Genomic DNA, 24,582 nt, shown 5'->3' on the forward strand with positions numbered 1-24,582 from the left:
ACTCGTCGCTCACTGAAAATCTGATTATCGGTCCCGGACGGATTCGGAAGCGGCCGCAGCCCTACACCTTAAAGTTCTTGTACATGCTCCCCCCGAAGGGGGAGCTTATACAGGAACTCTAAGGAACTTATACAAAAGCTTATAGAGGAACTTATACACGAGGTAGAAAGAGCATTCACGCGCTGCAGAGAAGCCGAAACGCCGAACACGACTGCGCCGCTGTCGCTGTTATTAGCGTTTATTTGGAATATTTGTTTATTTACACAAGAGTGCTGTGCAGGCTCGCATTTACACGGATATTTATTTACACGTGCATAAAAAGCGTAATGTGGTTGCCAAAAATGAAGCGGAATGAACGCGCCCTCACAATCGGCGCTGCACCGAGCGTACCCGACTGCTAACACGAGTGCGGCTTTCCTTGAAAACATCTGGATGCTTTTGAGGGCAAGATGGCGGACCTATGCACGACTCTGTTACTGTAGGTAGCTATATACAGGAACGCTATTCCACCCCCTCGGGCAACAACTGTCAAGCGAGCGGCGGCCCGGACTGCGGCACCTGTGGAGAATCGGCGAGCACCAGCCGTCTGCCCGAGTTCGTGAATCACACCGAACGAGGAGGTGTTGCACGACAATCACGCAGAGCCAATGGCGGCCTTCGGCATGACTCACAAGCCCTTCTCTGCACAACAGATCAGATAATCCGCCCACATGAGACGGCGCAAAAAAAAAAAAAAGGGCCCTCAAGGTGCTGATCATTTACTTCGATAACAGTGGACTGCTATCTATGCGAGAGCCCTGAAATCGCAAAATTTGGAACAAAGAAGCCCTGGCCTCCCGCGCCCGGCTGCGTAACAGAGGAGGAGGCGCAAAATGGCCCGGCCGGCGTCCTCAGAATCCCAGTGCTTGGAGCGACCGCTCCGGTTTGCCGCCCGTCCACCAGGTATCAGTATTCAGTATTCAGTAGCACCAAAACTCTTTTGCATCAGGGCGGTCGCTCTCAAGTTTATACGTCGCAGGCGCGTGGTCAAGTGTCAAGAGGCTGCGCGCGCCTCCGAGATTTGCCGCGCCGGAGTATGACGCAGTGTCCTCTTAGAGGAGTGTCGCTTACGGCGTGTCGCCAACCGCTTTCAAAAGAGGCAGTGATAGACGAGCCTGCTAAGCCACACCCACAAATGCCTTTGTTTCCTTTTCCAACTCCACACAATAAACATCATTACACCCTTCAAGGTGTAAATGGCCTGTCCAATAACTGACACCTTCTTTGGTGTAGCAAAACGACCTAAGAGAAGGGCGTTATTCCTAACACCCTTAAATGAAGAAGTGACCCCTGAGTACACCGTTTTATTAGGATGTTATGACCGCGCACTACGCCCTCTAAATTGGGTGTACCACCGCCAGAAACGAAAGTAAAAAAAAACGCAATGACCAACACTTATAAGATAGGGTGTAATAACCCAAAAGATTACACGAAGAAATGACTGCGAATAAGTCAAAACATGGCTGGTTCACGTTTTGTTTTTTCATCAAGATTCTACTAGGCTCTACAAAATTCTCTAAAGACGAATGCAAGCAGATCATCTGGCCGCAGCCATGTCTCTGCTTGTGCGGGCACGTGCCTGCAATTACAGGCTCGCCAGAGGGCAAAACTACGTTTATGCGCACATCATCAAGCTTGGCGAAGGCAAGACTGAAAGAAATAGCTCCCTTTTATCCTCACAATTTCACCACGACCAAGACGCTTTTGGGTCAGTAGCGGTCCGTGCGAGTAAACTTGGGCCAGACTAGGACCAGTACGCTTTTGCAAGGTCATGAAGATTCCTACCTGATATTAGTTCACGACCCCTTTAAATTGTACAACCGAAGCCCCTAGTTAAATCCCCAACTTCAGTTTTCGTGCAGCATTTATGCTTTCTAGTACTGGTGACGTAGGCAAAACTCGACAGGCCAGCAAAGCCGAGACAACCGGGAGTTACTTGGGACGCAAGCGGCAGTTCATGTTGTTAAGCATACTTGCAAAGTACTTACAAATAAGAGAGCGATCTCATGTAATCCGTGATAGATGCATAATACCAATTCGGGCAGCACAGAACAATTCGCAAACACTATGTCGAGGATGAACGCGGTCGATCACATTCAATGGAAGTCTCGCGTCCGCCGATGGGCATCTCTTTGTCGAAACGCGTCCTAGAAACATAGCACAATTATTCCATAGACTCCGACGAAATAAACGGCCATTATGAAAAAGTTGGCATGTATGTATTCCGGCCGTTCACGAGGAAAAATCATGGTCGCGAAATGGAACTCGTCAGGACCTGCTTGCACGAAAAACAGAACACTGGCGGACGCTCTTCGGAAACCGGACCTACGTGGTCCCTGCAACTTACCATAACTTGGCAAACCGCGAAGGCTATGACCCTCCAGTGAGCCCATCAGCGCGCCAGAGTGAGTCGCATGACAAATTTTCGTCCAAACGTTTTTGTCCAGAGCGGTCTCGTGTTTCGCTCCACCTGTCTGGTTCACTAGAAGTGGCCTTCGCACTGGCTCACAGCAACACGAAGACACAAAAGAAGACGAGGTCAAAGGGGGTCGGGGGAGGGGGGGGGGATGGGTGGACGAAGCAGCTAATCTCCCTCTACTGCCTCCTGCGCTGCACAGGAAGGGTGGCCTTGTGTGTGGGACCATGGGGTTGTATTGTGGCGGTTCTTTTCCGAAAGTGTGGAGGCGGGGTGTGGCTCATGCTGTCTGGGTAGAACTCATTGATCGTCATGTTTATGCGTTTGAGTTCCTTCTTTCCATTTCTCTTTTTCCTCCATGTGTTTGGAAGTGCATTTATTGGTGTGCTCAAATCAATAGCTTTCAGCTGCGTTTAAGATTTCGTTATCTTCGTATGTTATTTTGTTTATTGTACCGATCTCAGGGTCTACAAAATGTCGATTCATTATCAGCTCGCCTGCGCTCTATCACTTCTTATGTCAGGACTAGCATCATGTAGTAGCGCGCCTGATGTAATGCGGACTGCGAAATCACAAAATAAATACACAAACAAATTCTAACGCCGTCGAAGCACGGGTCAAAGCTAAAACACTGAGAGCGTTTCACAAGAGACACGGTTTCACGCATTCCAAAGAAAAACCGAAAAAGCGTCGGGGCGCTAGATATTTGGCGTCAAATCGCGTACCCTAACGGGGGTGTCATGAATTCGGCACTTTCAATTGTCTCGCCGCATTGTTTCTTCAGAACTACACAGAAAGATAAAATCTCAGTGAAGGTGCTAGAACTATTGCGAGGCCCAGTCAGGTGAGTTTGTACTACCCGAAATGAGGGCGCCACAGTTGGCTCAAATCTTCAGCGCAGGAGGTCTTTCTCGGGCTAAAAGCGATCACATTCTGTTATTGTAGTGAGTTATTTAAAATTAAGCAAGACATTCTGTCTTGCTTAATTTTGTTTTGTTTTTTTTCTTTTTTTAACGTCGTATTTTAGGCGGTCAAGAAATAGAAATACCTCGCCGGCAAAGCTCAATCACGCAAGACACTCTCAACACTCAACCAAAAACGGCGTCGGGTAAGGTATGTTAGGATGGTGTCGGCGCGAACCATTCCATTCCTTAAATATTGGCTGGACCAAAATAGTGTGGGCACAATCTTTTCGATTCGATCCAATATCGGCGAAATACGGTGTGTTGCCTGGGCTGTATATTTACACGTCTTCGCTTACCTGTTGCGAGCGGAGATATATATATATTTTTTTAAATCGAATTTGAACTGATAAAACTGATCCACGCGCGACACGTAATTTTCGCTCGTGTCGGACGGTGAGTTCGGTCGGAGTTGCAAAAACTATTCGCTATCACTTCCTAATCATACGCGCCTTCGTGTGGCATTAATTATACTCGATTCTTCTACCGCCGTACATCAGCAACAGTTTCACCAAAGCAATAAACATGAACGGCTGTGAAATCATGAATGTATTCGACAGCATCCACATTACGCCCCTTTCACGCCGTGTGAATTAAGGGCGTAAAATTCACCCATACGCCCTTTTTACGCGATTCCAGAAACCATCGCTACAAGTGGGGAGCAAAAAGGGCGTGGAAGGGGTGAAAGATGTCAGCACACCCTTTTTACACGATTATACGTGTCACAATGTATAGTGCGCATCTACATCGCCTACACACTCGCTAGCCCCCTCTGAAAGAGAGATGGATTTTCGGCACCTAGAGCTTTCCAAGGGGACTACACGACCTTGGTGAGCGGCCCGTTTTGAACGGGTCGACGCACGCCTCCGCCATTCCCACTCGTTTGGTGTAAGAATGCGCGGGGGAACGAACGATCGCACTCTACGCCATAAAGTTTGTTCTGAGTTGAAAAAATGTATTCTTGTCTGAGTGTTCCGTCCTCTCCAAGTTTCATTTTTTCTGCTATCTAGTATAGACCGTTCCTTTAGGGTCATAGCAGAGAGGGTAATAGAGAGAAAAAATGCCCTGCCCCTCTCACCCGAATGTCGTCTGCTCCGCCGAGTGGGCGGTACCTGGGATCCGGCTGGCGTGCAAATTCTGTTTAGAATCGCGTCATTTTGGAAATTTCAAGCGCAGATGCGCAGATTTTAGTATTCCAGTTATCGTGTAATACTATGCTAGATAAAAAGACTAACAGGGTCCAATTGCGCAGTTACCTTCGTGCAAATAAAAAAAATAGGGAAAACTGTGCCAGATTGGCCGGTCTCTCCGGCGAAAAGTAAATTCGGTTGCTGTACCTTTTTTACTATACAAAGTTCGTACTGGTGTAGGCCTTTAGCGACCATTAGTGTAAGTCTGAAATAATAAATAAAAACGTGCTATCTTGCCACAATATACGCTGTAGTTGAAGGTAGTACTGCCGGCTGACTCCACTGCTACTTAAGTAACGGAAAAACGATATGCTAGTTGATCATTTACCGAAATATAACAGAGAGCTATAGGCTAATTTTGGAATAGCCATAACTATTCTAAGAACGCGAACCAATTTACAACGGCAGCCACGAGTGAGAACTCAATGTTCCGTTCAGCCCGCCGGTACAGCCCAAAGATGGAAAATGGCAACCTCCCGGTTTGTCGTCTGCTAGCGGAGTCGGGCGCGTGCCCTCTCTCGTTTTACCCCGCCGAACCCGCTGAATTTCCCGGATGTATGAAGAGGGCGCTGCTGTCGAACAAAATGGTGCCGCCCAGAGAGCGCTAGATGGAATGGTCTATACCGTACCAACACGCTCGTTAGAAATATAACACACATGATGTCTTCAATTGCACCGCCCTCTACCCTCCGCCAGAGCGAGACAAGATGCTCAGAATCGCGACGTCAGCCTTCGCCTCCAAGCGCCTTTCAGGTCCGCGCCCATTTTCTGCTCGCGATCGTTCGTGGGGAGCCGGCCGAACGCCTGTGCCCGCGATGTGGATGTGAAAGTGTCTTGAATTATAAAAGTCTTATGAGAGGCGTCATAAAGGACCTGTAACGCCTAGTATAGGACGGAATCGTCCGCCAGAACTCCGCAGGGCGTACTGCAGCCGATAAACGAGGAGCTGACCGGGCCATCGGACGGGCAGAGCTGCGCTTGAACTACGCGTTAGTCCAAGGGTATATAGAAATGCTCAATAAGACAAAAATAGTTATACTTCTGCCGCTATTTGTTTGCGCGCGTAACAACATGTTTATTTTTTTTATTTTTTACAAACATTTATTTTTGTATTGGTATCAGTGGGCTTGCTTGAAGCGGGTCGCGGGCAGAGCGTCACTTTAAAGGCCACGGCCAGCTGCGGCCGTGTTAGAAAGCCTCAGCCGGCAAAGGTTTGGAGAACCCTGCTCTGTCGAGCCTCGAACTGTGACAGCGCTTATATTAAAGTTTCTCATGAATCATCAGCAGGTATCTGCGAGCTTGAAAATTCGGAAAATTAAAGTCGCCTGTAATTGTGCCAAAGAAGAAGCTATAAACATTTTACCATGTAGCATATTTACCCCAACACTGTCTTGGATTATAATCTTGTTGATCCTGTTGAGTGAGCTATTCATGCATAAAAATTTAAATAGGAGGAACCGGAAATGTTTATATTGATTATTGGGGAAATCTTAGTTTTTCAAGACATCAGATTCACTACTGTGAATAACCCAGCTTTATGAAAAAATTTATACTAATTTACAGGCATATTTGGAAGGGTTCATTGGAATGTTTTCTCAAACCTTTTGTAACGTCGAAGTAACGGTGTTACTTTAGTGAAGTAACTGTAACAAGTTATTCTTTCAATTTTTAACTATAAAAGTAGCAGGTTTACATTTTCCCCCTGAATAACTGTAACACTGTTACATTTTGCAAGTAACGCGCTCATGACGGGCTATGACTTACGTTGTCCTGGTCCTAAAACAAACAAAGAACTGATGACTGTTTGGGGTTTACTAAATGTTACTCCTCAGTCAGTAATCGGATTGCTTTAGCTTCGTAAGGGTACATTTAAGTATTTTGTTTTGCATGCTTCCACCTAATTTGGTTTTTGCTATTTTTTCAGGTTATGCCACAGATGTAATAAGTATGTTAATTTCAGTATACGCGTATGCCCACCTTTAGTAACACGGTTCTTTGAATTTTTTCGTTATTTTTGAATTCCATTGCCAGGGCTATGTTTAAGCTTCTTTAATCAAGCTTGAAGTAGATTCTGCTTCAAATGGGTGATTAATAATAATTTTGGGCTGGAAAAATGAATGTTGATTGACATTTAACTAGTCGCATATTGTTTAGTGGGCCACATAAAAGAAAGTAGACAGTCAAAAACCTCCTTTTCGGTACGAAAGTTTGAAAACCGAGCGGTCTATTTCGTACCTCCTTTCCTCCGAGAGCTGTCCGATTTTTCATTGTGATACATCTGCGATACCCAAATCACGTCACATGGTTCCCAAAGACCGTCACACGACACCCGACCTCACTACATTGCGTTCACCCCCAAGTTGACAGTGCTGTGGGAGCTAGGCGCTTACCGGACTAATCAGCCACAGCCCTTTCATCACCTGACCTCATTTTCTGCACGTGAGTATGCGCGAAGGAGCGTGATGCCGCAACAAAATATGAAAATGCGGATGGCCCAACGAGCCCGTAGCTTCCGCAGCCACGAGCGGTAGGCAGGATCGCGATCCCGTTAAGGCCGATAGTCGCATTGTGCCCGAGAGTGCATTAGGGCTGAGAGGGGCGGAACGGCCGGGAGTGGCTCTAAGGCCGAGTAGGGCGTAAAGGCCGGGAACTGTATTAAGGCCGATAGCATAGGAATGGACTGGTGCGGCCGCCTTCTCGGGGGTCGCGTTGTGGTTGACGACTTTAGTTGCCACCAAATAAGATAGATGGCGCCCCACTAATCATGACGGATCAAACGTCATTCTCAGTGTCACAGCTCTGACTTCATTTTTAAGCTTAACAGTTTTTCAGTCTCGCCATTTGCCGAGGTCTCTTCGCAGATGGGATAGGTTATGTCAACAACGAACTTGCGGTTTAACCGGGAGGTTCGCGAAAAGAATATCATGAGATCAATTGAGAGGAGGGCACTTCGTCACGGGAAGAACGCATAGGTCAGCAGTGGCCGTAAGTTGTCATATCGGTAACTGAAAATTACACTAAGAAAACTTAATATTCGAATGCGATATTGAAGCCTTCATCGACTGGGACCCAGAAAAACTATATTAAGGTTTGCAACCAGGGAAGCATAGAAAATATTACGCGCGGTCATTATTGCATATCTGAAGTTGCGGCGCTGTCTAACACCTGGAAACCGTTTGGTCGAGTAACAAAAGCAAGGCCAGGAAATTTCGGTGGAGTCAGCTGTAATATTTCCAGCCAGCCATTAAAAGAAATCGCTGGCAACATGGAACTATCAAACTCTGCTTCAATGCATTCGATGAAACGGCGTTTGATGAGATGGCTTCAAATAAACGACTTCGATTAAACGGCGTTCGATGAAATGTACAGTCCCAATTCGAATGGTAAAATATCTGGTAAAGAATCAGCGTAGCTAAATAGCAGTTTTGGCATGAATCTTTTTTTTCTTTTTTCTGGAGGTATTGTAAGCAGTATCTTTGATATGAACTGGGTTTTGTCATACAATTTACCCCTTGGTGCTACGAAAGAGCTTGCAAAATAACTGTGAATTGTGTACTTAGTTATGTGTTGCTAAAAATAAAACGTAAAAAATGCGAGACAAGATGGCCGCCGGGAGAGCAAAGCCAGCATACAATAGCAAACAGCAAAACGTACTGCCGTGCCAATCAACGGGAATATCAGAACATGATAACTCACCGTCGGAGTGCATTCTTGCCTTCAAGAAGTGTCACGTGCTTTGTTTCGTCTCTCTAACTGACTCACGGTGGCATAGCCGTTGCCCTTTCACAAATAATGCTGACACAGAGTGTAGGAAAGAAAAAAAAGCTAGTCGATAGGGTGAAACTAATGCATGTGTAATTAACCGGAAAGGATGACGCAATAAAATCATGAAAGATGTGGTTGTGTTGTCCCTGTTTTAATTGTTTATTCTTTCTTCATCCATGAATAAAACCAAAAACGCAGTATTTACCCTCAATGAGAGATACAATGTGCACTGAAAAATCAAAGAAATATGTGGCGCCATCTATCCAATATGGTGGCACAATCGACTGATTATCAGGCTGGACACGACAGAACTTCCTTGTTTACTGTTGTAGTGGTGACTTTATTATTTTAAGGATTTTTATGAATAACTGCTCGTGTATTTTTTTTCTTGCACTGGTAGGTTCCATCACGCAATACCAACTTGCCCAAGCCATCATCTTAGCCATCTGGGGGTGCTGGGAAAAAACAGCATGGAAAGAAAAAGAAATGTGCCCGAGTGGTGCGTGTTCGGAAAAAATAAAAGAGTAAGTTTCATTTTTTTTCCTTATAGCTTTGTTTCATGGGAAATGAACACCTAAACTTTTGAAAAATGGGGTTCTTTTCGTACAATTTGCTAGCTGTTGTCGACAGCAGTCCTTTCTGCATCTAAATTATACCATGCATGCATGACCAGGTTACCCCAGAAGACAATAGTTCGGCCGGGTCACATCAAAACACACTTGACAGGCTCACGCCAAGGCAGCAGAACATGCCAAGACACCAGAGCACGCCAAAGCACCAGAACACACCACAACACCAGAGCACCACAAAGCACCAGAACACGCCAAAAACCGTGCCTTAAGTTCTGCTCTGGTGTAAACATAAAAAACACACCAGGTCCTGGCTGGTGGATTTTTTAATACGTAGCTTGCACATGACGTTATTTCCGATAACCTCCAGAGAAAAGCAGAACTTCCCCTCTTATCAGGATCCTCCTTTGTGCCTCCCGGATATGCACAGACGTCGCTACTCTCCTCCCAGAAGATTATAGAAGATAAACCCGTCACCCAAAATTCTTACAAAAGCAGCTTCCCTCTCTTCATTTTACATGATGGTCAAAAGTATGCAACGTTACGTCATTCCATGGAACCTATAGGGATGTCTTGACTCGACAGCCTCCACAATCGAAAATTTGGCACTATGCATTGTATTAGGTTTCGGTTGCTTCCGCTCTTCGCCTAATAGCACTTTGTTTACAAGCTGATGCAGAACTGCGTGTTAAGCGGGAATACGACGGCAGCAGGGTGGTTGATTGCGAGTTCATCGCCATGATGAGTCTGCCAAAAGCCAACTTTTCTATCCAGTCTCCTTAAAGAGGCATGATTCATTTGACTTATGCTGTACTTAGGAGGAAACGAGATGATGTTTAATGTTGGCCAAATTGATGCTCAGGCTGACTCAGTACTAACACAGTAAATTTGATCTAGTAGCATGGGGCCATTGAAAAAAGGGGCGAACAACCTATTTTCCTGGAAATGGAGCGTGCTGGTTAAGTTGCTCTGTTAGAGCAGAATAAACGTGTCGTCCGGTTTCCGTCCTCTATGTTATTCTCCTCTAACACAGTAACCTCTTCTTGTTGCTTTTCCAGCGGAGGTACAGCGTTCTTTGTTTATTTACATTCATACTACAGCCTAGAGCTTGATCTTAATATTCTAAAAATGGTAGAAACAAAATGGCCCTGGTAAATATAATTGTGAGTTCATACTGTTTGTTCTATCCTGTTCTGAAATGTTACAATGTTTACAGTTTCAAACTGGAAAAAAGGTTTAGCAAATGTTCCGAATATGTATATATATATATATATAAATGTATCTTTTTGATCCCATGTCCTTTCTGATTTCACGGGAATAGAACGCTTATGTTGTTTTGACTTTTGTCAGAGACTGTCTTGAAAGCTCACAATGCTTGTTGTCGGTTTGACATTGATAAAGGTTACCATGAAGCTTTCAAAGCGTACAAGGCATAGAATGAATGCATTCTTTGTCGCCCCATCTCAGTTTCTTCAGTGTCAGGTATTTCACCATGGATGCATTGTGTATTATTCTAGGATTGTTTTTGACGTCGGGGGAAGGGTGACATGCGCAGAAAAATATAACAAGTTACGTCGGCCGTATATTGTATTTCGATATTTGAGATGCTTGTTTAGTGCGAATAGCGCTGAGAGACGTAAGACCGGGAAGGGGAGACACACAGACAGGGCGATTCTGCAATGATACACGTAGTTGGGCGAGTTGGTGGTGCAAACTTGTTTGGTGGGAGCAGCGCTAGAATAAGTAGGTCTAGGACGAGGACACACACGCTGACTGTGTGTTTCCTCGTCGTGGTCCTGCGTGTTTTACCACTGTTTCCACCAAAGATGTATGGACGACCAACTAGCCCAACTACATGGATTTTTGAAGTTAATTCGAGATAAGTCCGTGGCAGTAGTTTAATTGCAATACAGAAATACAAATGCGATCAGAAAACTCTTTTGAAATACAAACACACAGATCAAAACAGCATTTGATAGCTACTATCGAGAGGCATTTTATTGTGCTAATGCTCATCCGAGCGTCCTTCCCAATTGGAACATATAGTTTGAACTCAAAAAGGCGGATTCAGCCCCGGTATTTAAATACAAACTAATTAAAATCAAACGTTCAGGTGACCTGAGTAGAAGCTTGAAATAGCTATGCTTCCAAGTAACGACGTGTCAGCTGTAAAGGCGGCTCAAATCATTGTTGCAAGTTAGCTCAAACTTTATATTAACCACGCAAAGAATGCTTTTTTTTCTACAAAATTATGACAGCATAGTAAAGCAAATTCCTATTGCCTGAGCTTTCCAACACACTAACTCAAGCGCAGGTAGTCGTACTTTTTAAACTGTAGCCACGACCCACTGCACCCACTCTGCATTACACGACGAAATAGCAGCTGACCCCAGAACCTTGGTAAATGAATAGCCGATAGTCCAAAAGTAGTTATTTTGTGGCTTTAAACCAGGCAACACCTCGGATAGTTTATACTGAAATGCGAGTATTAATCAGCTCATACTGCAACAGCAGAGCAAGAAATTAAGAAACATAAAAATAGCGATAACTATAAGTAAACAAAAGTACAATAATCAAACACGGCGATATGTACACAAGGATACACACGCCTATGTAAAATTACTCTTGTTTCTTACATATGTTTTTCAATTTTTCATCGGCATGTCACACCACTGGCAGTTTTAGTAGACACTTAAATTAACACACAGATAGACAAGGTGCGATGAGAGCTTGAATATGACAATGCCTGCTAAGAATGTTCCATCCCTGGTACTCTGGTGTTTGGATGAACATGTCAACTGGATTATTCTTGTCGGTAGATGTTTGTCGTTATAAGCTGCAAATGTGGCCATGTCGAGTTCAAACATAAAATTCATTCCGCACGAACTATTTTGATCCAGACATAATTTAACCGTCGTTTACATAGGACGCAATAAAAAAAATATTCGCATTCTCGAATGAACACTATGAGTTATATGTCCGTGTCTCTGTTTCATATTTGCAACAACCGTCCACGGAAAGTTTCGCAGTTAATTTCGACAGGCACAAGCGTAGATTTCCAAGATTCAGGTTTTTGATGATGGGTGACAGTTAGTCTTCTGAAGTTGCAAATATATTATCATACAAAAAACGAAATGTGTATGCAAAAGAATTTAAATTATGCGATAAGAAATCTCAGAAAAATATCAAATCATATCAGTCGTTTCTATCTGCTTTCTTTTCGGAGCATAAAAATCAGGGACATATGAGGAAAAACATGTAGGCCTATAGGAATGTAAAGGTTACTTATAACGTCCGCTGTCATTCTATATGATTGTCAATCAAATGCAGGTCAGAGACAAGACAATCTGAAACTTGAGATTTTTGACAGCTTTACTTTCACTTTAAGTCAGAGCACAATCAAGGCTAGAAGACGCACAAGCCCAAGCGCCGCCAAACTGAACTTCTAAGGTAAAGGCGCCTATGATGCGCATGATCGGTTTAGCAGGTGGTGTTATACGCACTGAAAGACGACGGAGCGAGTGACGTTGCATTTCCGGCTCTGCTTGAGTGGCCTCATTGGTTCCTACCTTTCGTTACGTTCGGATTTAGTGACAGAAAATAAAGCATGTAAACAATCATATTCATCCGTGAGATTGACTCTTTCACATTGTTTACTGAGAACTGCGCTCCATACATTCCAACGACCGGCGTATAAAAGTGGAGTGGGACAATGACTTCTGTATGCTCTACGAAGACGTACACAAGCCAATATGAAGATTCCAGCGTCCACAGCTCTTGCAGTAATGGCAGGTAATTTGTTTTCGTCAATGCAAAACACTGTTTGAGCAGGCAGACCATTTCTATGTTAGAAACATTTAGTATATTTTAACCGTTTTCTTTCGGATTTAGAATTACCATTATGCATCACAAAAATGTACAGTCCTGGGTAATGTGAGTTGAAACTACTGAGTGACAAGCGAGGAGGAGATTTGGACGCGCCCCGAAATCAGAGCTGGAACTAGCGATAGAAGAATTTTGTCGACGAGACACTGGTGCTAGGGTGGTCGGATTGTTTCGTTCCCGGGGTACAAAATGCCCTTTGATGCACCGTTCCACAACGTTGATTCTACCATCTCATCTGGCATTTCACTGAAGCTTGATAATATCTGGACAAATAATTTAACACAAGGCTGAAGTGTTCTCTTCTTTCTGCATGATCAATACAACTTACATAGCACCTGGGCCTCCCATTGATGCGCGCGCTTTTTCTCGCGGCAATTCAAATACTTGTCTGGGGGTGGAGCCACATGTTGTTTTTGCTTTAAGGGCATAGTCGGTCCGTCCTTTGAGCGGGGTTCTCCAAAGCTAGAAACTAACCGAATGGAAGTCAAACCTAAGCAAATAGAAAATAAACAACAAGTACCTATAGGCATAGAAATTGCGGTTTCAAAGAAGCGTGAACACCAGTGGCGAGATGTTTGTGTTCGAAATTGTAAAATACTTACAAAAAAGGCGTTTGCAACCCCCGTCGTTGCCATTTTTCATCCAGAATATCTTGGCCAGATCTCGTAAATGCAGCTGTTGTATCTTTTTACTGTTCTTTTTTCTTCATCATGGCTGTAAATATGGGTCTAAAGACGGGAGAATGACTGAATGCCTACATAAAAAAAAACAGACTGCTTGGTTGTTGAGTTTCTTTCATTTATAAGCATAATTGAAAAATCCACCAGCCCTGGAATGGTGTGTTTCTGACGTTCACACCAGAGCGGTAATTCAGACACGAGTCTTGGAGTGTTCTGGTGTCTTGGCGTGTTCTCGTGTCTTTGCGTGTTCTAGTGCCTTGGCGTGTTCTAGTGCCTTGGCATGCTCCGGTGACTTGGCGTGTTCTGATGTCTTGACGTGACCCTGTCAAGTGCGTTCTGATGTGACCCGGCAGATCTAGTATCTTCTGGGGTGAGTTTCTCATGCATGCACGGTATAATTTAGATGCAGAAAGGACTGCTGATGACAGCAGCTAGCAAATTGCACAAAAAAAACTCAAATTTTTCAAAGGTTTACGTGTTTATTTTGCCATGAAAAAAAAATCTACAAAGACAAAGAGAATGAGACTTACTATTTTATTTTTTTCCCGACCCGCACCACTCGCACACATTCCTTTGCAGACAGGGCTGTCCATGGCTCTTTTCTTTCATGCTGTTTTTGCCAGCAGATCTGAATAGCTAAGGTGATGGCATGGGCACGTTTGCATTACATGATAAAACCTACAGTGCATAAAAAATACACGAGCAGTTATTCATAAAGAAACCTTAAAATAATAAAATCCAACTACAACAGTAAACAAAGAAGTGCTGTCGTGTCAAGCCTCGTTATCAGTCAATTTATCATTCAGCCCGCCCTTCCGCGTTCAATCTGCTTTCCCCTACCTGTGATCAACATAATAGAGTCAAAACCGACTATATCAAAGTCTGAGAAAACCGCCTAGCACTTCGATATAGCGGGCAATTCTCTATAAATCTTTTAATGAATTTTACAATAAACAAGCACGCCACATTTAGAAAAGTAGTTTACTCTCGAAGGTGCATCTGTAAGTCATGAGGGACGCTCACCGCAGCTATTTAGTGGTGGCTTCTTCGTTTGCCGGCTCACCCTCTCCCCCCGCCAAACAGATTTTTCTCCTTTTTTCTTCTGGCAATCGACGCGGCCGCCCAAAAGAAAAAAAAAGCCAGTTTTCTCTGCAAGCAGGCTTTCCCCCAAGGAAAATCCCTAAGTATCGAAAAGCCACCTTGTAGAGCTAAACAGCCCTCTTGGCAGATCGAATTATAGGGAGATGCTGCATTTTCGCTCGATGTAATAACATTTTTCGCTATGCATTTTTATTGCAGCTGCCAGTCCATTTACAAACAGTTTGAATTAACCGGGTTCGATATTATCGGTTTTGTCTGTAGATCGAACATCGTGTCCTCGTTCCCAGTGTGCAAAGAAAGCGCTGCACCCCACGCGGCATTTCTCCTGGTCTGTCCGCATTCACCTTATCTCACCTCATAATGTCACTGACTGCGTATGTCTGCTGCACAAGGCAAAACCAACAATAGGCTCAAGAAATATCTCAAATCATAGTAAATTATAACTCTCACTATAGCCACATTATGTGCAGAGCTAAGCACAGCACAGCCAGAACAGATTACGTGCCCTTCTAGGTTGACCAGAAATACCCACCTCTCAGAGAGTCCATTTTTTCCTGTGTTGGGTTCTTCTTTCCCACCACACCCTCTTGCAGGAGACGCCTGCAGGCTTGCCCCGACACACCCCTGTCGAAGATCTTCGCAGGCTCCCATAGTGATCGGCAGACCATTCTGAGATAGCGGCCACGAATCTTGTTTAAGCCAGCCTGATATGGTCTCGAAGCTTTTAAATTCTCTTCTGCGCTGCCCATTTCAATATAAATCCATAGTTAATTTCACGTTAGACAGCGATATTATTTCCTGTACTGGAATTGGAAATTGCATCTATGATAACTTTGTGAGGGTGGGGAATAGTGGTTATAGCATTAATGCGTAAAGTAATATTTCTCTCACTAGCGAGACTGTATTTGAACACCACGGATACCGCAGAAGTATTCTACGTGTTTATGAACATAACAAAGAGTCGCAGTCATGATTATGAGGACCTCTTCATCAAACCCGTTAAATTCGTACTCGATCTGCTACAACCTTGCGTAACTCATTTGTGCAATCTCATACTACCTTTTTCTGACAAATGTTCTGTTTCGACACACTCGCTATTTGGCATAAGGAGGTATAGGTCCACGGAAACTGCGTTATTGGTAGAGAAAGAAACAATTCAAGACTATTTCAAGAGCAGAGTCTTAACGTTGGGGATCTTCGTGGCTCTTAGTAACGTATTCAACGGGATAAACCATAGAACTCCTCTTGATAAGCTAGATTGTTATGGTATTCGAGTAGTTCTACCTTCACTCATTTCGTCCCATCAACAGCATCGTTCCCGGTACGTTCAAATCAAAGATCATATATCAACCACGCATCACATTTTCTCAGGACTTGCCCAGGGAAGTATTTCACGCCCTATATTGTTTATCATATACAATAATGATATTAGAAAAATTAAAACTCCTGAAAAAACGTGTTATGTATGGGGTGGACACTAGCATCTTGTTTTCTGATTCTAGAGAAGTACTCACTTTCAAAGCAAACCTTTTTTTAAGCATATTACAATAATGGGTATTTACGAATTGTCCTATTATCAACACATCATAAACAACTGCAGTCTTATTTCAATGTTCAGCGTCACGAAAGAAGTTATCGCGCGATTCCTTTTTAAGGTAACTGTTCGTTATAATGCTTTGATGATATAAAACTCTGATATGAAATTTTCGAGTTATATGTCTGGGAATAATCATGTTGCATATCTGAATAAGAAACTTTGTAAAGTTAAAGGGATTATAAATAAGCACAGACCCACACACCCAGTAAAAGTTTAAACGAACTTACAATGCATTATTTTTCTCTCTACTTCGTTACTTCCATCTAGTGTGGGGAACGACTACTGATGTTAACAATGTAACGGTGCATCTCTTACAGGAAGAGGCGCTTAAAATAAGCGCAAATATTCTACGTTATTACCAATCGTTTCCTCATTTTGAAAATAAAATAATTGATATATTCGTGATGTGTTCGCATAATTGGTCACTGAGAAAGATCCGTAAATCATATATGATCATTCTTTTAGATCTTGCTAATTTAGAAAAAAAATCAGTCATCGCGACAGAAGCCCCTCAGGCGTATTACTCTTCGAGAAATAATTTTGTACTTCAAAGATATCGTCACCAAATACTGCTTTTATTGAACACTTTGCATTTACGTGATATTGATGCACACTGTGAGAAGTACGATTCAAGAAGTTTTGTAATAAGTAACCACCATTTTATATTTTATATTTTCTGGTGGATAGCTTATATGTAAGTGCATGTATATGTATACGTGTGTGTATTTTTTCATCGCCTTAATGCCGCTTTTACTTTGTATTGGGAGAGCTGAAACTCGTAAAGCTGCAGGACTGCAACTTTTTTTCCGGCGTCCTTGCCACAAATGTTCTGTTTGGGGCGAACATAAAACGATTTGATTATTTCATTTGATTAGATAGGACCTCATGTTATATTTATTGAATAAAACATTGCGCAAAATCGGATGTTGTATGCTAAGACCCTCACACGTAAAAGGAAATTTGGCCAAAGTTTCATTCGCTCATTTGTCCTATGAGACCTTGTCATGGGAGCAGTTGACAATACGTCCCGTTATAACAAGGTCAGGGTTTTGCCCATAACCATAAGAAATACCCGTGTGTTTCCTTTTTCACGGTCAACTCCTGAAATAATCACAGAAATATATAAGGGGACGAGGTAAAGAAAACATTTCGACTTAAATCTTTTACCTGTGAGGGTACGCAAAGAGTCACATGAGTATGCTAATGATCATGCTCGTTGTCTAGTAAAATCATACACAGTTTTAGTAAAAGAAATGTAATTCTCGCCATTGGCCAAGCACTTTTTGTAGTATCCAGTGTTCTGCGTACCTAGAAATCTGCGAAAAATCAGATGCGCGGGATTTGATTTAGAAAAACCTTCTCTCTTTTCATCTTGAGTAATAATAAAATGTAAATAACTTAATTTATTTGCCGTTTCAAAATCTTGATTTTTGTAATCTTATCGCATGTATTCCGAAATGCTCAGGGTTTCATTTTTTCTATGTTGATCAAGACAAGCTTAAATGTTTCAAGCACGCTCTAAATGGGGCACCTTTATCACATCTCATATTCTTCATTAAATCTATTGACACGTTTTTACATTCTTTGCAGTCTTCTTGCCGATAGTAACCTGTGCTCCAGCAAGAAAAGCCAAGAAAGAAGACGACCGATCTTGTGCAACAAGGGACCGAGAGGCCAAAGAAGTGGGAGTAGGTCGAATTATACAAAACATTGGCAGCGACGTCTCTTGCCGGCGTCCGATAATACCTGAAATGTGGTATCCATACGCTATCTCACATGTTGGGCCTACCGTCACCAAAGGCACCGGGGCACGAATGTTGCCCAAGCAGTTGGAATGGAGGGGAAGGAGGAACTACGCTTTAACCCTTTCCGTCCTTGCTGCAATCTCCCCTTTCACCCCCCCCCCCCCCCCCCTTCGTTGCTTTGCAAGTCTTTCAATTTAAAAGCGCACGCCACTCAAAATTCGTAACAACGGCTTTCCTCTCCCTCCCTAACATGGCTTCGTCTACACTGCTGTTCGCTCATCCAGCTCGTTGCTCGCCCTCCCGCGGCAGAAAGGGAAAGCGCTCTAGTGAGGGTTCCCGATTCTCCTGCTCAGCGGGCACGGCGCAACTGCTCGCTATCGTGGCTCGCGAAATGCTAGTTCCGAAGGCAAATAACACTATCCACGGTCCCAATGTAGTGCTGCAGCCGAAATTTAATTGTACCTTAGCAAAGAGCAAAGCAAAGCAAAAGCAAAGCAAAGCAAATGCAAAAGCAAAGCAAAGCAAACGCAAGCCCTGGGCGTGCGTTTGAGATGTGAGATCTGCGCGTGTGCGTCGTCGCCATGTTCCAATCGAAGACAGCAATGTCGGGCTCCACGCACGCGCATTGTGGAACACGCAACGCTAACGCAAATGCACCATACTTGCGTTCACTCGTATACGGAATACTAAAACTCACTACCGTTTCACTGGTTTCCAACGCCCGTGGAACGTGCTGCAGGGAGCAGTCGTGCAAGCGGGTAGGCGTCCTTTTAACTGGAAAGGCATGAGGTTGGCAAGAAGACGTCGCGAACGAATTAAAAAAAAACTAAATGCTCCGGAAATTTTTTTTTTTTTTTTTTTTTTTTTTTTTTTTGAGGGGGGGAGGGTAGTTGGAGGGCATTTATTTGGTTCGAAAGGATTGGCGGCGACTTTGGAAGTTTTCCGGATGTTCAAATTCGCGACATTGATAGCACCATGTGGTAGCCAACAATTAATGAAGTTTTACATGGATTTCTCAGATTAGCTAGAATGTATTAATTTGCTTTATACTATTTATATTTTATAATTTATGAATGAAAATGCTGCTATTGGGCACCAGCGATGATAATTTGGCCACTTTAAATTGCCATAATTGTTCGCGTTTCAAATTAGAATATAAGCAACAAAACATTTTAGAGCTTGAAAAACTATGTATCCAACTATCTCCTTTATCAAATATCTCCCTCATCGTCTGTTCTCGTGGCTTGGTTCTCGTAGGCAACATGGAAACAAACATCGTTTTCAGGAATTGTTTTTATCCTTACGCCGTGTCATTCCTACGCACTGTCTAGAAGAAGATTTCTACCTACGAAAAATCGCTTTGCTTTCATAGGTAACACCGATTTTACCCTGGAGTGCAAAAAAATATATGGTGGTGCGCGTGCTGAAAAAAGAAGGGCCCTTCCGCTATTTTGCCTGATTAGAGCGGCCCCTATAGTTCGCTGGAGTCGCGAATACCGCCACGCATTTCCGACCCTCACTATAACCGCCATTTTGGAAAACGAGTGGCGCCACCTATAGTATGCTGGAGTTGCGAATAGCATAGGAGGCTATCGCAGATCGAGTTACTATTGAGTCATAATGGAGGGAACGATATGTTAATATACATTGTTGTCATTCTTACTAATATATAATTTATTTAACTAAGTGCGTATTGCCCATAAAGGCCTTCAACATTTAATAAATGATGATAACGATCATGATGATTAATCGATGGCCCGTTAATCTTGTATCTGAGTACGCAATGTAAGCGTCTGTACCGGCTACCGTACTTGGATCGCCTCGACGCGTTGCCATCTGCGTGCTCATGGTTTCCTCTTCTCCCGTCGCCCCTCGAAATTGTACTCCTCCGTTCGGGGTCCGAGCGGAGGTAAAGAACGTAAAGAACACGTGATGCCAATTCCCGCATTAAATTTAGAGGTGAAACTAAATTGATCTAATGGTCAGCTCACGTCAATTTGCTGAGTAAGTTTAGCGGGGTAATAAAATTTGTGTATACGGCAGGCGACAGCAACTTTCCCGCGAGATTTAGGGACAACTTTATTGGTGCATAGGCCACGTAACATCAGTTTCACCTTTAAATTTTGTGGGGATACTACATTCCCTAGTAAAAAAGTCGTGTATGTATAAGACATTTCTTGTCCAATAAAGACATATAATCAAAGAAGATAGTAAGAACATGTAATGAAAGTATGAGAACATATAAGAACAATATAGGATTTTATAAGAAGTTTACGAGACTTCTTATAGGCTTCTTATAACATCTTATATACTCTACTTTAGTTCGTATGTATTCTTATATTACCTTATTTGAGCATGTGGGCTTATTGGAGCAAGACATTTCTTATACATATATAACATTTTTCATTAGAGGCGGCCTGCAGGCCGCCGGACACCAATCTATCCCGCTAAATTTACCAGAGAAATTTGAATTGATAGTTAGGACAAGGGAAGTGACTTACCTTGCTAAATAAAGCGAGACAACTGAATTGACATGTGGGTAACGTGAATTCAATTTTCCCGCAAACTTTCGAGCGGAAACTGAATTGACGGATCACACCAGCCAGTTTGACTACGCCACCGTTGCCGCAGTGCGTCGAGGTAGATTTTGTCTTTCCGCACGTGTCCGAACTTCGCTTGAACTCTGCACGTGCGGAGGACAAAACGGCACGAACAGCCCGTGGCACTTCCGCATGCGTCTTGTGAACTAAAGTTGTGGCGGCTTCACGCATGCGGCGAACGCTTTTTGAAATCCGTCTGTTGGCCTCCGTTTCCCCGCTGAATTGCCTCTCCGCACTGAATTGGTTCCAGTTTTCACACATGATGTCAGTTAAACTCACGTCAATTGTCCCCACAAAATTCAACTGAGAAATCCACGGACGGAGCGACAAACCTACGTACCGTCAAAATATTGAGAATAGGGTGTTCATTGAAGAAAACGTCACAAGCCAGGCGAATTCGTTTTTATTCGACGTACTAAATACCGAGACGGAGGCTAAGAAAGGAGAAACACAGTGTCTCCCGCTGTTGGTCCTGCATTTTTTGCCTCTTTCTCTGTCTGTCTTTAGTTCGTCGTGAGGGAGTGCTCTTCGCAACTATTCCACGCTTTGTAGATTAACATTTAAAAGTAGATTAAAAGATTTAGATTCGTGACATTTATTAAAAAAACTAATTCAAATATTTATTCAAAGCATAAAAATAAAAACGTTCTATTTAGACAAAATTTAGATAGCATTTCATGCCCAGGAAGGACGAAGCACATGACTATAAACAGTTACCATGCATCTCTTTCTGGGCTCCGGGCACATATCTCTAGTTTCATCATCAATAGGCTCTGTTATGAACGACGCTTGCCATCTACATATGTGTCTCCCCAGTGAACTGTGGGCGTATCACTTCTTTACGTGCCCGTATATCATAGTCACCTTACATCTTAGTCTCTCGCTGGCAGAGTGTTAGGCCTAAACGACCGTTGCTGCGCGGAGGAGCACAGCCCCGACTGGCATTTCTCTGGCTTCTCTTACTGAAAGGTGACGTACAAAATTCGTGGTTATCATCCCGTGTGCCCCGTTGTGTCCGGTATGTGTATGACAATGTGAAGGCGTTCCAAGACCAGCCCACAGCCAACCGCAGCAAAGACCAAAAAATAAAATACATAACCACCCACCACATCACCTCAGTTTCACCCACCAGCTGCACTTGAACCAGAATGTCCATTTTTCTTTCATCTAAACATTACTATTTCATCATAATCATCGCCGTAGGCCTTCGTGGTACGGGCGATTGCCTTTCTTTGGCGCAGCAGTTCTCCTGAGCTAGAATAAATATCATTATCAATATGAGTCAATATCCATGAATTAAAAATTTCGAAGTCGTGCTCATGCTGACAAAATTGAAAACTATACATTCGCTTAAACAAGCGCAACATATATATTTATAATATTTTAGATATTTGTCTCTCGTGCAGGACAAAGTCGTTGACAGTTGCAATTACTGGTGCCTCCCAAACAAGAACGACCGCGACAACTATGTAAATAAGTACTATCCCGATGGCACGAAATGCAAGGTAAGTTTCAGCGAGTTTGTGGGGGTCAGGAAAGACGTCCGTCGATGCAAATCAACAAACTGCTCTTTATAACCACACAATAACTGAAAAGAACATAAAAAAGGGGGCTCCGCTGAGAACGCCCTGCTACACCGTGGAACACTGCCAGGCTCGTGCTGTTCTGTTCGAGCCCTGAGCTCGGTCCCGTCGGTGCTGCTCGTGCCGCGCGCATGAAACGTCATTAGCTGCTGACGTTGCGTGAGTCACCGCTCTATGTATGTATGTATGTATATTTGAGGCACAATCTCTTTGTAACGAGAGTCTTGTAAGACATGCCAATAAAAGCAAAAAATAAAAACTTAATAAAAAAGGACAACAACGAAAGAGAACTGGTTAGCACGTGTGTCCAAAGTTCGCCAACCGTCACTTTCGCACAGTCAAAGTTAATCAGTTCACATGACACCGTCGTTTTAAGTGAACGCTTGCCCCTCCAGCCAAAAGTAAAGCAGCGGCTATTGGCCATCTTGGTCACCTTGGTCGTCTTGGTCACGACCCCGATTTTTCAGTCGAGTCTGCCACCATGCCTCGAGCCTCCGCTTGGAGCATACTACATGGGTCTGTTCGTTGGTGAAACCAAGTGCCTGCTCCAAGCGGGCACCCACGACAGGCCTTGGGTGTAGCGCCCTGCACGCAAGCAGCAAGTGGTCGATTGTCTCTTCGCCCGCTCCGCACGCACTACATACCGTGTCAGTCACGCTGCTATCGTACTTGGTTCGGTATAGGCGGGTACGTAGGGCACCACCACGGGCCTCTATAAGTAGTCGACTGCCCAGTGTGTTCCCGCAGAAAGTAACCGGGGCAATCTCCGTCTTTAGAGACGCGTACATGTGCATGGAAGTGTGTTGTAGCATGCCGCTCATCCAACGGTCCCTCTCAACCCTCTTCACTTCCTCCCGCACTGTGCTCATCCACTCCTTTTCTGTTTGAGGTTCAGTGGCCAAGCTGAAGATCTTAAACTTTGTCCCAAGACGAGTGACTCGCTTCCTCCACGTCGAGTTGATATGCTTCAGGTGAATGTACATAAAAACTCGCCTGGCCCACCGGTCTCCGTTCATGTACCGGAGACGTGTGTAGTACTGAAGCTTGCTGTTTGCCTCCCGCGCTTCAAAGGAAGACCAGCCGACATCGCCCTCTATCAGTTCATTGGCTACTTGTCCATGACACCCTAGTGCCTGTCGTCCGACCTCCCTTTGGCGCCGCTCGAGATATGTGCGTAGCTCGCTAGGAAAACATATGACTGAGTTTCCAAAAGTCAGCCCGGGCACAGCCACAGCCTTCCAAAGTTCTCGGGTGACAATGTACCGGTCACAGCTCCATAGGCTCCGCCTTCGCAGTATGTTCCGCTTGCTAACTGAGGACTTCCTGAGGCCCTCATGGTGCTCAGTCAAGTAGTCCTCTCTAGCCGACAGTGTTATTCCGAGGTACCTGTATTCGGTGTGAAGAGGTATGGCTGAGCCTTGCAGGATGAGCGACCCGAGATTGCACCCCTCGCCAGAAAAGATGACTGTCGCTGACTTGCCAGCATTGAAGCGTAGTCGGAGGTGTTCCGCTGCAGTTTCACAGGCGACGAGCAACCTCCTCATGTCTTCCACACTGTCGGCCATCAGCACGAGGTCATCAGCATAGGCAAGGCCAGGGAGTCGCCACGCTACAATATCACCATGCTGGCGGTGTTCCAAAGTGAAACCAATGCCAGTGTCTTCAATGGCCTTTTCCATGCTAGAGGCATATAGCATATATAGCGTCGGCGACAACGGACAGCCCTGTCGTAAACCTTTTCCAACTGTGACCTCGCCTGATGTCACACCATTGAAGGATGTCGTCACCACATTGCCGTCGTATAACCGACGGATCAACCTCACCCATGTTTGGGGCATATTAAGATGTCTCAGCCTTTCCAGCAGCATTAGGTGAGGGACACAATCATACGCTTTAGCAATGTCTAGAAAGCAGCATATCAGAGGTCGCCTCTCCGCTCGCGCTATCTCGATGCATTGGGTCAATGTAAACAGGTTATCGTCCAACCGCCGCCCAACTCGAAACCCGTTCTGCAGTTCCGTAAACACGCCGGCTCCCTCAGCCCATGCTGTGATTCGCCAATTGATGATAGTCGTGAATACTCTGTATACAACTGCCGTGACGGTGAGCGGTCGGTAGTCATGCAACAGCTGCTTGTTTCCACCTTTTTTCCAGATGAAGGTTACTCGACCGCGCCTCCAGTCAGTGGGGATCGGGTCATCTCCGCTGCATATGCGACTGAACAAGTGGGCCAACTGCTCTTGAGCGTCGGGTCCCAGGCCTTTCAGTACCTTAGCCGGGATTCCGTCCAGGCCCTGCGCAGTGCCGCCGTTCAACCGCGCGAGAGCGCGTGCGACCTGTACTCTTCCCACGATGGTGGTGTTGTCACTCGTCAAATTAAGTAGCGGTGGATCTTTGATATAAGGGCCTCCTGCTGACACGTTCTCATTACCGTGGAAATGCTGTGTCGT

General features: G+C 44.3%; 1 protein-coding gene across 1 annotated transcript in view; it reads left to right on the forward strand.

Annotated features, from left to right (window-relative positions):
• The first annotated feature begins 12,684 nt into the window (after window positions 1-12,684).
• Window positions 12,685-24,582, forward strand: part of LOC8025581 — a 29,435-nt gene continuing 17,537 nt past the window's right edge. The window contains exons 1-3 of the mRNA XM_042290607.1: window positions 12,685-12,733; window positions 17,795-17,892; window positions 21,956-22,054. Coding sequence (XP_042146541.1) covers window positions 12,694-12,733; window positions 17,795-17,892; window positions 21,956-22,054 — 237 coding nt within the window. The 5' untranslated portion in view covers window positions 12,685-12,693. The remainder of the gene's footprint in view (window positions 12,734-17,794; window positions 17,893-21,955; window positions 22,055-24,582) is intronic.

This window comes from Ixodes scapularis, unplaced genomic scaffold (assembly GCF_016920785.2).
Source record: "Ixodes scapularis isolate PalLabHiFi unplaced genomic scaffold, ASM1692078v2 PGA_scaffold1__304_contigs__length_218370807, whole genome shotgun sequence".
Lineage (NCBI taxonomy): Eukaryota > Metazoa > Arthropoda > Arachnida > Ixodida > Ixodidae > Ixodes > Ixodes scapularis.